The sequence below is a fragment of the Neoarius graeffei genome, chromosome 15, assembly GCF_027579695.1.
Source record: "Neoarius graeffei isolate fNeoGra1 chromosome 15, fNeoGra1.pri, whole genome shotgun sequence".
NCBI lineage: Eukaryota > Metazoa > Chordata > Actinopteri > Siluriformes > Ariidae > Neoarius > Neoarius graeffei.
Window position 1 is genome coordinate 71,152,683 of NC_083583.1, and position 14,326 is coordinate 71,167,008.

The 14,326-nt window shown below is 39.9% G+C and overlaps 1 protein-coding gene across 1 annotated transcript; it reads left to right on the forward strand.

Moving 5' to 3' along the window:
- The first annotated feature begins 557 nt into the window (after positions 1–557).
- Positions 558–4,292, forward strand: LOC132898962 (uncharacterized). Its single transcript, XM_060940625.1, has 4 exons — positions 558–1,815; positions 1,921–2,076; positions 2,465–2,560; positions 2,943–4,292. The coding sequence occupies exons 1-4, from the start codon at positions 721–723 to the stop codon at positions 3,252–3,254; spliced, it is 1,659 nt and encodes a 552-aa protein (XP_060796608.1). The 5' UTR covers positions 558–720; the 3' UTR covers positions 3,255–4,292.
- Positions 4,293–14,326: the final 10,034 nt, after the last annotated feature.

Below are 14,326 nucleotides of genomic sequence, written 5' to 3' on the forward strand. Positions count from 1 at the left end.
TTACTGAACTTGTGATATCCCCTGTTCATACCGAGGACAGTATTAGTTATCTCGATAAATTGATTTCTGAACATCGCCATCAACTGTTAGAAGTGTTTCCTGGCTTTAAGTTAACTCCGAAGTTCCATTTTTTAGAACATTATCCGGACATGATAAAATGCTTTGGGCCTTTGGTTTGTGTCTGGACCATGCGCTTTGAAGCTAAACATAATTTTTTCAAGCGTACTGTCAGACACACCAACAGTTTCAGAAACATTCTACTCACTCTCGCCACAAAGCACCAAATGATGCTGGCTTATCATTTACATGCTGATGCTTTGAAACCTGCATTATGTGTGAGTAAAGTAACTAGTATTCCATTGGCATTGCTGCATGAAGAGATACAGGAGTCTTTTAAAAAAGCATATCCAACACAAACCACAGTGGAGCTGACAAGTGCACTGTCATATCATGGAACCAGATATGCAGTTGGGATGATTCTACCCCATGGATCTACCGGTGGTCTGCCCAATTTTGTGGAGATTTCACAAATTGTGATTGTGGGCAGTGATCTAAACTTCATTGTTAAGTTGCTCAACAGCTGGTATTATGAACATTTTAGGGGGTTTGTTTTGGAGCACTCTGGGAAGGTGACCCTGCTCGGCATAGAGCAACTTAGTGATACATACCCACTGACACCATACTATGTGGGAGGGAAATGCATGGTCAGTTTAAAACGACATGTTATTATCCAGTATTAGGTCAGTAAAAGCTGTATTTGTTTTTGTACAGATGGACCCTGTTGTTCTGAAGGTGATTATTGATCATCATAGTGAGAAGCTCACACTGTCACCAGGGATTCCAGATACAGTGGAGCAATTGCATAAGACTGTGAAGGACACATTTCAGATTCATGAAGAATTCACTCTTCATTACCTTGACGAGGACTTTGGAGATTTCTTCACAATTCATTCTACTAAGGACGTTAAACATAAGGGAACAATCAAAGTGGTTGTCATTCCTTCCATAGTGCTCACAACGGTACCACCAGAGACTGAAAATGTGGCAGATGTAAGTGATGTGAGTGACACTTCCAGCTTTACTTCAAAAACGTTGCCTTCACAGTCATCCTGTAGTTCTGTAGACTACCAGTCAGATGGCTCATCGGTGTCATCACAAGATACTATATTGTTGAGCCCTGAACGGGCATTGTGGCCAAGTGAAGTTGAAATTCCACTTTTTTCAGTTGCAACAGAGGCAGTACTCAGGAATGCAAATGAACTGTTTTTGAAAGATGGCACTGTCCTCAACAACACCCGGGTCAAGTCTGAAATAATGGAAAAGCTGGCAGATTACATGTACATTTACACTGCCTATCCTACAGGCCTTCAGGTTGGACAGGTTGCAGAAGCCTTAGTCCAAAAACATCCATGTCTAACAGAACCCGGAAGTCGCAACGGATGGATTGGATGGATGTACAGCCTCAAATACAAAATGGGAAATTATAGGTCCAAGTTAAGAAATCTTGGATTTCCTGAAGTCACGTGCAATTCTCTTAAAAACAAACGTCCTGGTGAGAGGAAACCAGCCCAAAATGTTAAAAAGGCACGCAAAGGGGAAGTGATGTATCTCCCACATTATCCTTCAGGAGAAAGCTCTGAACAACAAGAGGCACAGCGGCTAACAATCCTGTCCGAACTAAAGAAGAGAGAGAGGGCGACCGTCAGCCAATTGATGTCCAACACTTTTGCTCATAGAAGACAGGATGTTGTCAGTCTTCAACTGAGCATCAGAGAGATCAAAGAAAGGTGGCCTGCCTTGTTTGACATGTCACAGGTGAGATTAAAAATCTGGACAGTTTTATGCAAATGCACCTTAGGCAGCTTGTTTAAACCCAAGTCTATAAATTGGGCCTTGTGCTTTTGTTTTGTCTTTTTTCAGGTCAACGCAGAGTTCCATCGAATAACCACCATAAATCTTGAGGCCAAATTCATGTTCAAGTTGGACCACTACACCCCGAAACTCCTTGCCATCTTCCAGGCCAAGAAAGGTGCTGCTGCAGAGAGACATCGTGCAGAGATGAATATTCTACTGCAGGTATTTTAGTTTACTCCTGAGATCATTTTTTCCACCACAGTGTTTTCTTGTTTATCTGCTCTAACCAACTATTTCTTGTTCATATACAACAACATACTCTGCCTACTACAATGTTTTACTGTTAATTTTTACTGTTTCAATATGACTGTATTCTGAGCTACATCAGAAATATCATATGGCAAATATGACGTCAAGATTCCAGTGACCACTACAGATAAGGGATGAATGTTCATAGAAATTTTAATGATTTACCAACTGCTCGACTAAACTGTTTCATTTTTCCAGTGTAGTCAAAACTGTTATAATCTTTAAAGTAGAAGGGCCAAAATGTACACTAAGTGACTACAGTATCTTGTCAGCTGTTGTTTTTTCCCCCTCTCCTTAACAGAGTGGAATTCCTATTGAGAAAACTAGAGAAGTTGTCATCAGATGCCTCATTGATCACCTGGGAGAAGATGTCGGTGCCTTAATCAAGGAGTTTGAGGTGAGTGCAAAAAAAAATACATTGTCAGCTGCACTTTGCCCTTTTGTGTCTATTGGAAAGACTGCAACATTGCTCTTGTAGCTTATATCTAAATCAGATCAGATCAGTTAGTGCAGGGAGGTGGAGCTCTCGAGGATCTGTGGAAACAAAGAGACACCAAGGCCAAACTACAAGTTGAAACGTTAATTACCTGAATTAGTGTTTAAGTCGTCATCATTATTATTTTCATGGGTCTATTCATTATAATTCAAAGTTGTGCTTGTTAAAATAATAGACAACTTGGACCATGATGTTTGTATAGCTTATTTTATGTAGTTGGTCATTTATGTTGTTCTGGTGACATTCTGCCTGCTCTAACCACTTTCATTTACAATGTCTACAGACTTCTGGTGACTCAGCCATCGATGTGGAAGAAGAGCTCGGAGCAGAAATGATGGCTCTGTACCTTGTGCAAAGTGCAAATGGACAAATCGTGGACGTAGGAATCGTCATCGAGGGTTCCATTGTACTCAACCACCTTGATGATCTCAGCAGAGCCTGCTGCTACTTGCTTGGGCTAACTTATGCCTTGGATCTTAAATACCCAAAAACTCACAAGTACACTTTTGAAGTATTTCAGAAGATGCTTGTTGAAGTGGATGCTGGGAACCTGTCAACAAAGGTGCAAAGACTGAAAAACAACGTGATGATATAGATATCTGTTGAGTGAGCACAGCTGAGACTCAAACATAGAACTATGCGTGTAAGGCAAAAACAGACTCTACCCATTGCACATTTACATTGTGTTGTGTTGTGTTCATCATTTCTGAGCCACAAGACTGGTTACTGGGCATTATATATGTAGATTTTGTATCGAGGACCATTCAGACTACCAGCAAAAAGAGGTGCATTCTGGATTTTTTTTCCAGCAAGAACAAAGGACAATTATGCATCACATGTTCTGTGATGTGCTCCACAACCTCTTAGAAGGAGTAATACCATTGGAGATAGTACTATGTCTTAACTTGTTTGTAAAGCGTTATTTAACTCTGTTACAACTGAACATTTTAATTGCAGAGTTTCCATACATTTGGACCGACAACACTGACCGCCCTCCTGCTAAAACTTTCTTCTCGCAGATCTATCAGCGGAAACGCACACGAGAACTGGACACTGAGATTGTTACCATTCATCATTGGGACTAAAGTGCCATTCACTGAACCTGTGTGGCAAGTCTGTCTCTGCACAGACTGCACATCTGATTTCTTTTTGATTTCATATTTACCACAAGGCTTCAATTTTTTCAACTATAGAGTGTTGAGGCCAGAAATAACTTTGTTCTTCTAAAGAAGAAGTTTTTGTATTTTCAGTTTGAAGTATTTGGAAATGTGAGAAAAGCACAAGAGTTGACTATTGTATCGTCACATCTAAACATGAAGCCACATACTATATGCTGGAGATGATGTTTGCCGTTATGTTACAGATTGAAAGGTGTAACTATTCATCAATGTGTTTAGTGTTAAGATTACACCTAGCATTAATATTCATTTCTATCTTTTTTTTCCATGGCCATTTGGCAAGAAGTATTTGTTTGATCTTGTAGCAGTTTCAAATGTGCTGCTGTAGGTTGTGTCCCCATAACTTGAGTGTTAAGACAGACGGACAAGGTAAATAAAGTTGGTGATTGAGATAGGGAAAATCACAGTTGAATCCTTCTGTTGTGATACAACTCCAGTTCTCGTGGAGAATTTTGAAGAATGGGGGGGTGGGAGTGGGGGGCTGTTAAGATGCACTTTTGGTTGATGCTAGTATGTGCAGATGTTGGGGGGAAAAATGTCAATTTCTGAAAATTGTTTTGAATAAACTTTTCCTGTTTTGTGAAGCCTTGGTCATATTCATTTATAGTAGCTACTGAATATCCTCAAATAAAAATAAAAACTAAAAAAAATCATTCAATACAACACACCTTTTTTAGTAAGTCATTGGCAAATTTGCTAGTATCTCCTATAAATGTTTTCAATTACATTTACTTAGTTTCTTTAGTTTTTTTACTCAGGTTTTTCAATACGATTAACACAACGTTTCAGTTACATTTACTTAATTTATGTGGTATTTGAGCCTAGTCAATTCATTCAGACTTACTTGAAAATATTACTCAGATTTACTCATGATTCATGTTTTGATTTAACTGATTTGGGAGCTTTCAAATCTACTCAATATCTTTGAGTGTAAAAATGTTTCACCAATTGTATTAAGTAATATGCAGTATTACTTTTTAGAGTGTAACCTTTAGTGCAAAAAACCAAGAACCAGAAAAACACTAGTGCAAAAACCATGGACAAGAGAAAATAGCTAGAGAGAAAAACCATGAGGAGCAAGAGAGGCACAGAAACAGCTAGAGAATCAAACGAGACATTCTGGCAAAAACAAAGTCTGAGAATGGCCTTTAAATAAGCAGCAGTGAAAACCAGGAAGTAAGTTCAGGGGAGAAGGAATTCCTGTCCCGGATTCGGATCGGCGCTAGCGTGAGAGATCCGTAATCTCCGGAGTGGATATCTGGGGCGGAGCATGACAGAGAGAGTGGAAAGACTTGGGACAGGTTTTCAGCTTTGATTGATCATGTGAAAGTCTTTGCAGGTAGTGTCACATTCATATTGCATTAGAGAGTATTTAGTATACCCTCTTACCACAACATTATTTTCTCAGCTTGTCACATATACTGCCTTTCAGACTTCACTTTTTCTGTCATTATTTTTTGCAGGGAGACATGAGACATTGAGGGGAGCCATGGGATATTATGTTGGGAGACTCGGGACATAGTGGGGAGACATGGAACAAAACTAAAATATCTAGGCCTACATGTTAAATTTTTATTTATTATTAAAACTTTTAACATATGAACTGCAGGTTCAAAATGCTGGTACAGCTACAGAAAAAAAAAGTCAGTTTACCTAAAGCTGACAAGATAAAGCAGTTCCATTCTCAAGAAGAAATTAAATAAACTTAAGCCTCATGCAGGTCTCATCTCATCTCATTATCTCTAGCCGCTTTATCCTTCTACAGGGTCGCAGGCAAGCTGGAGCCTATCCCAGCTGACAATGGGCGAAAGGCAGGGTACACCCTGGACAAGTCGCCAGGTCATCACAGGGCTGACACATAGACACAGACAACCATTCACACTCACATTCACACCTACGGTCAATTTAGAGTCACCAGTTAACCTAACCTGCATGTCTTTGGACTGTGGGGGAAACCGGAGCACCCGGAGGAAACCCACGTGGACACGGGGAGAACATGCAAACTCCACACAGAAAGGCCCTCACCAGCCACGGGGCTCGAACCTGGACCTTCTTGCTGTGAGGCGACAGCGCTAACCACTACACCACCGTGCCGCCCCTCATGCAGGTACACAGCAAATTCCTCAGTGTTGAATTAACACTTTCAGAGTTAATCTGGGTCCAATTGGACCTATATAAACACAGTAGGGTGTTAAATCAACACTCTGGGTGTTAATTCAACACTGGGGATTTTGCTGTGTACACTCCCACATTTTAACAACAATGTTTTTACACAATTTTATATTTGTAAAATGATCTGTCCCAACTGTCCCCAACTGTCCATTTGGGGGGGGGGGGAAATCCCTAAATGTTTTTTTTCTCCTCCCACCAGAATTTAAGTTTAATACTATACTATATATGCTAACTCTAGGCCACATACTTTAACTCCTAACAAAGCCGCAATTCACCAGCATACATTACACCATAGAATGGAGGTGGAGGCAAAGTTGAAAGTACAAGTTTTGGTTGACAAAAATATTTACCTGCACAAACCTTACTGCAGTGTCCAGCTTCATGGCTCAAAAGGAAGTAGGCTACTCTAAGGGGCAATATCTAACTTCTGATGTAATCTAAAATCTGATTGGTTGAAATTAATTTATGGGAATACAAACTGTCCCAAGTTTCCCCCATCCCAAGTCTCCCCTACAGTTGAGAAATGTAGAGCCTCACTTGTGGCATTCCTATGGAAAAAGCAATGTGTGACCACAACTTAGTAGGCATGGGAACAAGATAATTAAGTAATGGCTATGACTTACATTTGTGTACAGTAATTAATACTAAATTGTGCATGTATGCTAATATTCTGTCTATATTCTAATTAAAACAAATGAGCTGCAGCTTTTCTCATAAAACCCCACCTGGTGAGAGCAAAACACAATCATCACACCTTATTAATATGCAGCTGCACCTATTTTTTTTCTAATTTCTTTATAGTGCTGAGTCATGGCCATGATGTAATTATTTTGCTCTTCCAACTTAATGATCATGTTCTCTCTCTCTCTCTCTCACACACACACACACACACACCGTAGGGTTGTCACTGTTTTTTCTCATGTGTGCATGTGTAGTGCATACTGTATGCATTACATGCTGAAAAAAAATCTAAATATTCTGAATAGTCTGAGAGTCTGATACCACTAGTGAAAATGCTTCTTTTTTAATTTAACACAAAGATTTTCATTAAAAATTATATTATTGGAGTCACGTGGGACCGCCGAGAAAGATGGCAGCACACTAGGAGAGCTCTGGACGGCCCATCATCTAATTTAATCTTCTAGAAACACACACTTCGTTTTTTGCATACACGTTGATTGTCATATTGGAGTTAATTTTATAGATAGTCAGATTGCAGATCAGGCGGTGAAATGTTGAACAGTACCAGGGCAAACTTTTTCCAAGGTGCGAACAAGAAAAGCAAGACTTCAGCGAGAAGCAGCATGGCCGACAGTGATAGACCGGAAGGAACAGGTGATAAAGTAATGGAAGAGATACGAAAGATGAATGTAACACTTAAACTGGTAGCAGTGGATGTTGCTGCCATTAAGGAGACCACAAAGGAGCTGAAGGAGGCTGTGGATAGCATACAAACCAGGCTTGGAGGTGCCGAACAACAGATATTGGACATAGAGGACGTAAAGGCGATAATGGAGAAAGATATAGAGAAACACGACAAAAAGCTAGAGACACTGCGGGTTGAAGACCTTGAAAATCAGAGCAGGAGAAACAACGTAAGGTTGGTGGGACTGAAAGAAAATAAAGAGCAGAAGGGCAAAGTGACGCAGTATGTGGAGAGAATCATATCCGAGGGGCTTGGGCTCACTGGCCAGGAATTTGAAGTTGAACGAGCACACCACTCAATGGCTCCTATGCCCAACCCGGACAAGCCACCAAGGACAATTTTGATCCGCTTCCTACGTTCAACGGCTTGAGATAAAGTGCTGCAGGTGTCCAAGGAGAAATGTGAAATTGAATGGGAGGGTTGCAAGCTGTCCTTTTTCGAGGACCTGACAAGGGAGTTGGCAGAGAAAAGGAAGGAGTTTGCACCGGTGAAGAGATGGCTACAGGAGCTAAATGTGAAGCACCAATTGGTATACCCTGCTATGCTCATCTTTACATGGAAAGGGCAAAAGAAAATGTTCAAAGATTGGAAAGAAGCAGACAAATTTATACAGAGTGACAAATAGACGACCACAGGTCCTACAATTGACTTTTGAAGTGTGTGTGTGAAAAGACGAAAGTAAGGTATTTTATTCTGATGGGTTGGTCTGGGGTGGCTGAAGTTGTGTTGTTAATAGCAATGCGCCTCACGGACTGAGTAAAGTAGTTAAGGGGAACTCTTACGCTACGTTCACACTGCAAGGCTTAATGCTCAATTCCGATTTTTTTGTGAAATCCGATTTTTTTGTGAGGTCGTTCACATTAACAAATATATGCGACTTGTATGTGATCCTCAGTATGAACAAAAAGCGACCTAAAAGTGTTCCGCATGCGCATTGCAGGATACGACGACGTCACACGCAGTGAGCATGGCCAGTGTTTACGGAAGTAAAACCGCCCGGTTGTGGTATGACCCATCCAATCTAGCTTGAATAGCTGTATCCCCCCAAATGGAAATCAGCTCCCTAACCTCTGCGTCCTTCCACTGAGAAGATTCAGAACCTTCACAGCCCGAAGCGTCCCTCGCATTGATGTCATGCATGCGCCATGTTGTTGTAACTTTTTTTGAGAGACCTGCCGCCTACTTCAGCGCAGAATAGTGACGTTTGTGGCTTGTTGATGACGTGTAAGTCGGATGAATGCGACCTGGCGGTTCAGACTGAAGTCGCATATGAAAAGAGCGGATAGGAATCGGAATTAGGACCACATATCCAAACGGCCTGGGTCGGATTTGAAAAAATCGGATCTGTGTCGTTCATATTGTCAATAAAAGATCGGATACAGGTCATATATGGGCGAAAAGATCAGATTTGAGTCACTTCAGCCTGCAGTGTGAACGTAGCCTTAGATAGGTGTAGGGGAGGGGGGAGGTTATGTTATGCAGAGCGGCAGAATGTTCAATGTCGCTCTGACTAAAGGGTGGTTTCTTTTGTTTGGTGTGTTCGGGTTTGATTATTGCATTAAGACAGCATTGAGTAGAAGAATTAAGAATTGTTGTAATTTAATGTCCTACTTTTCTTTAGTTAAAGCTATGATGGGTGATTTACAGTTGAGGCCACAAAGTAGGCCAGCTTATAATACGAATCCCAGCAAACACACAACGTATATACGACATAGTGGTTAGGTAGTGGTTTGGTAATGTCAGGGAAATACGTCGTCGTTACGTAGTAGGCACATCCTAATACAACGTTGTGCCAATACTTAATGACAACGTAGTGGTAATACCTAACAACAACATAGTGGTAATATGTAATGACAACATAGTGGTAATACATAACGACAACGTAGTGGTAATATGTAAAGGACATGTTATCTGGCAACCATCCAGTGACGTATGTCCTACTACGTAGTCTACATGTTGTGTGTATTTTCTATTTGATGATCGATGTATTAATAATTTGCTTTCGTACATTTTGTTGTATGTCTCTATGAATAATATTAACAATGTGATCTTGGTCTATTGATGAATTGATCGTATTTTAACTTTAAAATAGTGCTGAATGAGGCCATTTCAATGAAATAAAAGTTCATAGATTCATGATTTTGCAGTTAGGCATGTCTTATCAGTTTATCTGCATTGTAACCCTCTAATATAACTATTAGTGGTATTTTTTTTTAAAATCCAAAATCATGTTTGGTACAATCAAAACTTTAACTGAAGGGGAGGACTTTCACATGATCTGTGATTGCCAACAAATTATTTCCGTGACCGGTGATTTGAGCCTGTTTCTCTTCCTGTGATGTGTGATTGAGAATGTTTGTTTGTGACCCCCAGGGGCGGATCCGGGGGAGGGGTTTAACCCCTCTTCAGTGACTGGGGGGGGTATAAAAGAGTAAACACAACAGAAAGCTTGAAGCAAGCAAAATTACTCAAAATATGCTCAAATTCACTGAATGAACATGTACAGTTTCATTTCCCAGGGAGCCTTCGGGCCGCTCGCCGACGCTTTTCGTAGAAATTATCAATACAATACAATCCTTGCCCCTCTCCCTGACCCCCTCCACCCTGTTAACTTGGCGGGAAAAGGGCTGACCACTATCCCATCATGCTTTGCGGCTCCGGATCGCGTCGGTTTTTCAAAACCTGTTGGAGCGACTTCCCGTGTCCCAGTTGTTTTTATTGGTGCGAAGGGAAGGTGTTTGGTTATAATTGGAGAGCTTTCATTGGCAGACTCTTTCAAGGTAAGAATGTTACCCTTGCTATTGTTGTCACTATGTGAATGTAAGATGATTAAGTCAGATGATATATTATATGCAAATGTTATCATTAAATGTTTATTTTAATGAACGTTAGTGTGTGAGTCTCCACCACAGGAAAGCGCACGTGGCCCCATGTTGTTTGTGGGGAATGATGCGCGTGCGCTGGAGATCATTTTATGAAAAGATAGAAACACTACTTGAATAAATGACTTACATTTGTGATCTGTCAGTCTGAATATCTGTGTAGTGACATCCAGTACTAATAATATTACTTATGTGTGGTATTTCATCATAAAATCCAACAATTTTTTAAATGTATGTCTTTAATTCATAAATACAGAATGCTCACTCGTTTTTATGTGGCCCATGACACTCACCATTTCCTTTTTATGTGTTTTTATAGATTATCAGAGAAAGGTTCTGATGCGCGTAGATGAAATTGTGCAGAATTATCTGTAGGTACTTACCTCTTGCAAATATTTCATGTGTACATACATCACTTAATCTGACCATATAATGGTAAACAAGGATTTCCCAATTTATCATTGATTATAATTATATTTGCAGGCTCGCACTGCTGTGGCTGCAACAACTAAGGAGACAACTACTGTACCAACCCACCATTCATCTGATTCAGAAACCAGAGACAGCTGTTAGCTCTTTCACTGCTAGAATTTCTATTATTGAATACTGGTTCACCATTAAATATTTTCTAGAGCCAGAACAAAAATAATGTTTGGCATGTGTGTAAATATTGCAGTCAGTCTCTGTAGGTTTTTATGCCATTTTAGTGTAATGTAATACCTGACCAGCGGCCATCATAAAAGTGCAGAATAATACCTTTAAGTTCCTTTGCATATTCATGATTACATTTGATTCAGGTAATGCATGTATTAATCTTCTATTTCATCCTGTGAAACTACAACACATGACCTGTTATGTTTGTCAATTGTACTAGTACACGCAGTTTTATATATATTGTTCACATTTCTAACCTAACCTGGCTGATGCAGCTATTTTTTTTTTTTGTTGAAATAAATGCACCGACTATGCAAAATATTGTTGCTTCTTCCAGGTTTTCTGCATAATATTACTCGGGTTTTGTAAGGTAGTAGAAAGGATGTGAAAATGTAAGGTGGTGAGAATGTGCCCAAATGAGTGTGAAAGTATCCATAGTATAGTGGGAAGGTCCCCATAGGGTAGTGGGAAGGTGGTAGGTACGTAATTTCTCTAAGTAACTTTACAACGTAGTAAAAACGTTGCTGGTAGTCCAGAATTTTACGTAGTAACTACGTAAAAACACTACGTAACATCTACCAAACCACTACGTTGTAAGTACATAGTTACTACGTAAAATTGTTAGCTGGGATGGTGGCTAGCAGGTACATCAATGTGATATCATGGAACATAAATGGATGTGGCAACCAAATTAAAAGGAGGAAGGTACTGGCATATCTGAAATCCAAGAACACAGATATAATCCCACATAATGGAGAATGAGGAGGCAGTGAAATTTCAAAGGGGTTGGGTGGGAAGAGTTTTTCACAGCTCTTATTCAAGCAAACGGAATGGTGTGATTATTCTTATAAATAAAAACCTAAGCTTTGTCATGTTAAAGGAAAGGAAAGACAAGGAAGGCAGAGTTATTTGTATTGAAGCCTTAATTAATGGAATTAAGACGATATTATGTAATATATATGCTCCTAATAAGGAAGATCCTGATTTTTTTCACGAGATAAATACACTGGTGGGAGATATGGAAGGTCAGGTTATTTTGGCAGGAGATTTTAATCAAGTGATGGATGGGATTATTGATATGAGCAGGCCTAGTGGCAAACACATACCTAGGGATAGGGCTTCAATACATATGTTAGCAGAGGACTTGAGCCTGGTGGATGCTTGGTGGTTAGTGAACCCGCGTGAGAGAGAATATACATTCTACTCTCATTGTCCCAAGTCACACTCAAGGATTGATTTCTTCCTAATATCAAACACCTTAATAGACTGAATGGTGGACTGTAAAATAGGGGCCGTTGCCCTCAGTGACCATGCTACAGTAGAGCTACATATAGACTTACAGACGGACAGAGAGAGAAAAGGCAGTTGGAGGCTAAACACTAGGATATTGCAGGATGAAGTGTTTAGCAACACATTATCAGAGGAGCTTAAATCATTCTTTGAAATTAATATTGGATCTACATCAAAAATATACTCTGTTTGGGAGGCATCAAAAGCATACATATGAGGGAAAATCATAGCCCAGTCTTATAAAATTAAAAAAGAGAATGCAATGTGTGGCAGCGGGGGCGTGGCCAAGCAGCAGTCTGTGAATGGAGGGCGGGGTCGGGGAAGGTAAGTGGCTAAGTCATGCCACCTGCTGTCAATTAGTGTGTGTGTGTGTGTGTGTGTGTGTGTGTGTGTGTGTGTGTGTGTGTGTGTGTGTGTGTGTGTTACAGGGACGGAGCATAAAAGGAGAGAGAGAGCAGAGAAAGGGGGCTCTCTCCCCAACCACAATGCATGCATGAGTGAGTGAGTGAGTGAGTGAGTGAATGAGTGACGATAGAGATGATAAAAAGCAAGCTGATGTAGGTGCAATTAGTAATTAAGTGATCAATCTCATTAAATCAGTCTCATTAAATAATACCTTTAATTTTGATGCTTAATAATAAATTATGAAAACAGCTAAATGATGGGTATATTCCAAATTATTATGATCACTTACCATATTACACAACCTATATGCACCTTGGAATCCTTTGAGATTGAGTCACTTCAAAAATATCAGAACAGCAAATAAACACACACAGTTTCAATAATAATGGAATTTATTATAACAAAGATAAAAATGAATAATAACAGTTGAAATCTTCAGCAAACAGTGAGGTATGTATGTGTGTGTGTGTGTGTGTGTGTGTGTGTGTGTGTGTGTGTGTGTGTGTGTATTAAAAGGAAATTAAACATTAAACATGAAACATCTAGTGTGTGTGTAAAGGAAATTAAACATTAAACATGAAACATGTAGTGTGTGTGTAAAACCTTCTGGCCTACAATGAAGGAGTTAGCTTTGAATGCTGGCTAGGTGTGTGTATGTATGTGTGGGGGAGCTGACCACGTGTTTCTAAGTAAAACAAGGGAGTTAGCTTTGGTTGCTAAGACAAAAGAATTAGCTTTGGTTGTGAAGACAAAGAATTAGCTTTGGTTGCTAAGACAAAAGAATTAGCTTTGTGTTGCTAGCTAAGGCAAAGGAAGGCTAGCTAGCATGTGTTTGTGTGTGAGAGGCCTGGTGACCATGTGTTTCTAAGTAAAACAAGAGAGTTAGCTTTGGTTGCTAATTAGACAAAAGAATTAGCCGTATGTGGCTAGCTAAAGCCCAAGGATCCTACCTCGTGGAGTTAAGACAAAAGGTGTGTATGTGAGTGTGGGGGAGGACCACCACGTGTTCCCTTGAGACAATACCCTTAGCCCTGGATGCTAATGAGACAAAAGAATTAGCCATAGGCTAAATTCACTAGCTTATAACAGTACTGAATCCACTGAAATCTTGATGAGGTCAAAGTATGTGTAAATAATGAAATTAAAGTGTTAGAAAGAAAAAGGGGGCATGCAAAACCTATCTATTAAACAATTGAGAGATCAAAAATAGAACAAATGGTAGAAACACAAAATCAGTGTGTACACTTAAACAGTTCCTGAGTTTAAATTCACACTAAGTAAATAAACTAATTCCTAAGACTAGTCTTTTTGCCCAAAATACCAAGTCTTATTTCAGTATCTCACCCTTCTGTAGAAAGCAGAGAATTCTTGGAGAGGCTGAGTTTCACAGGAGCCCGTGGAGACTTCTGTAGGAAACAGATAATTCTTGGTCCAACGCTTTGTAGCTCGTGGGAAGAAAATCTCTGATTAAGATAATGTGCACAGCTTTTATTAGAAGGAGCCGGTCGCTTCTAACATTAATTAACTGCTTGGGCTGCAGTCTGTATGTACATATAGGGAACAAATGGAAACCGGTTGTAGCTCAAGTTGAGTTTAAAATCACGTGATTCTAGGATCAACTGTGGCCAAAGGTGAAAGAAAAGTGTGAAACTCTGATTCT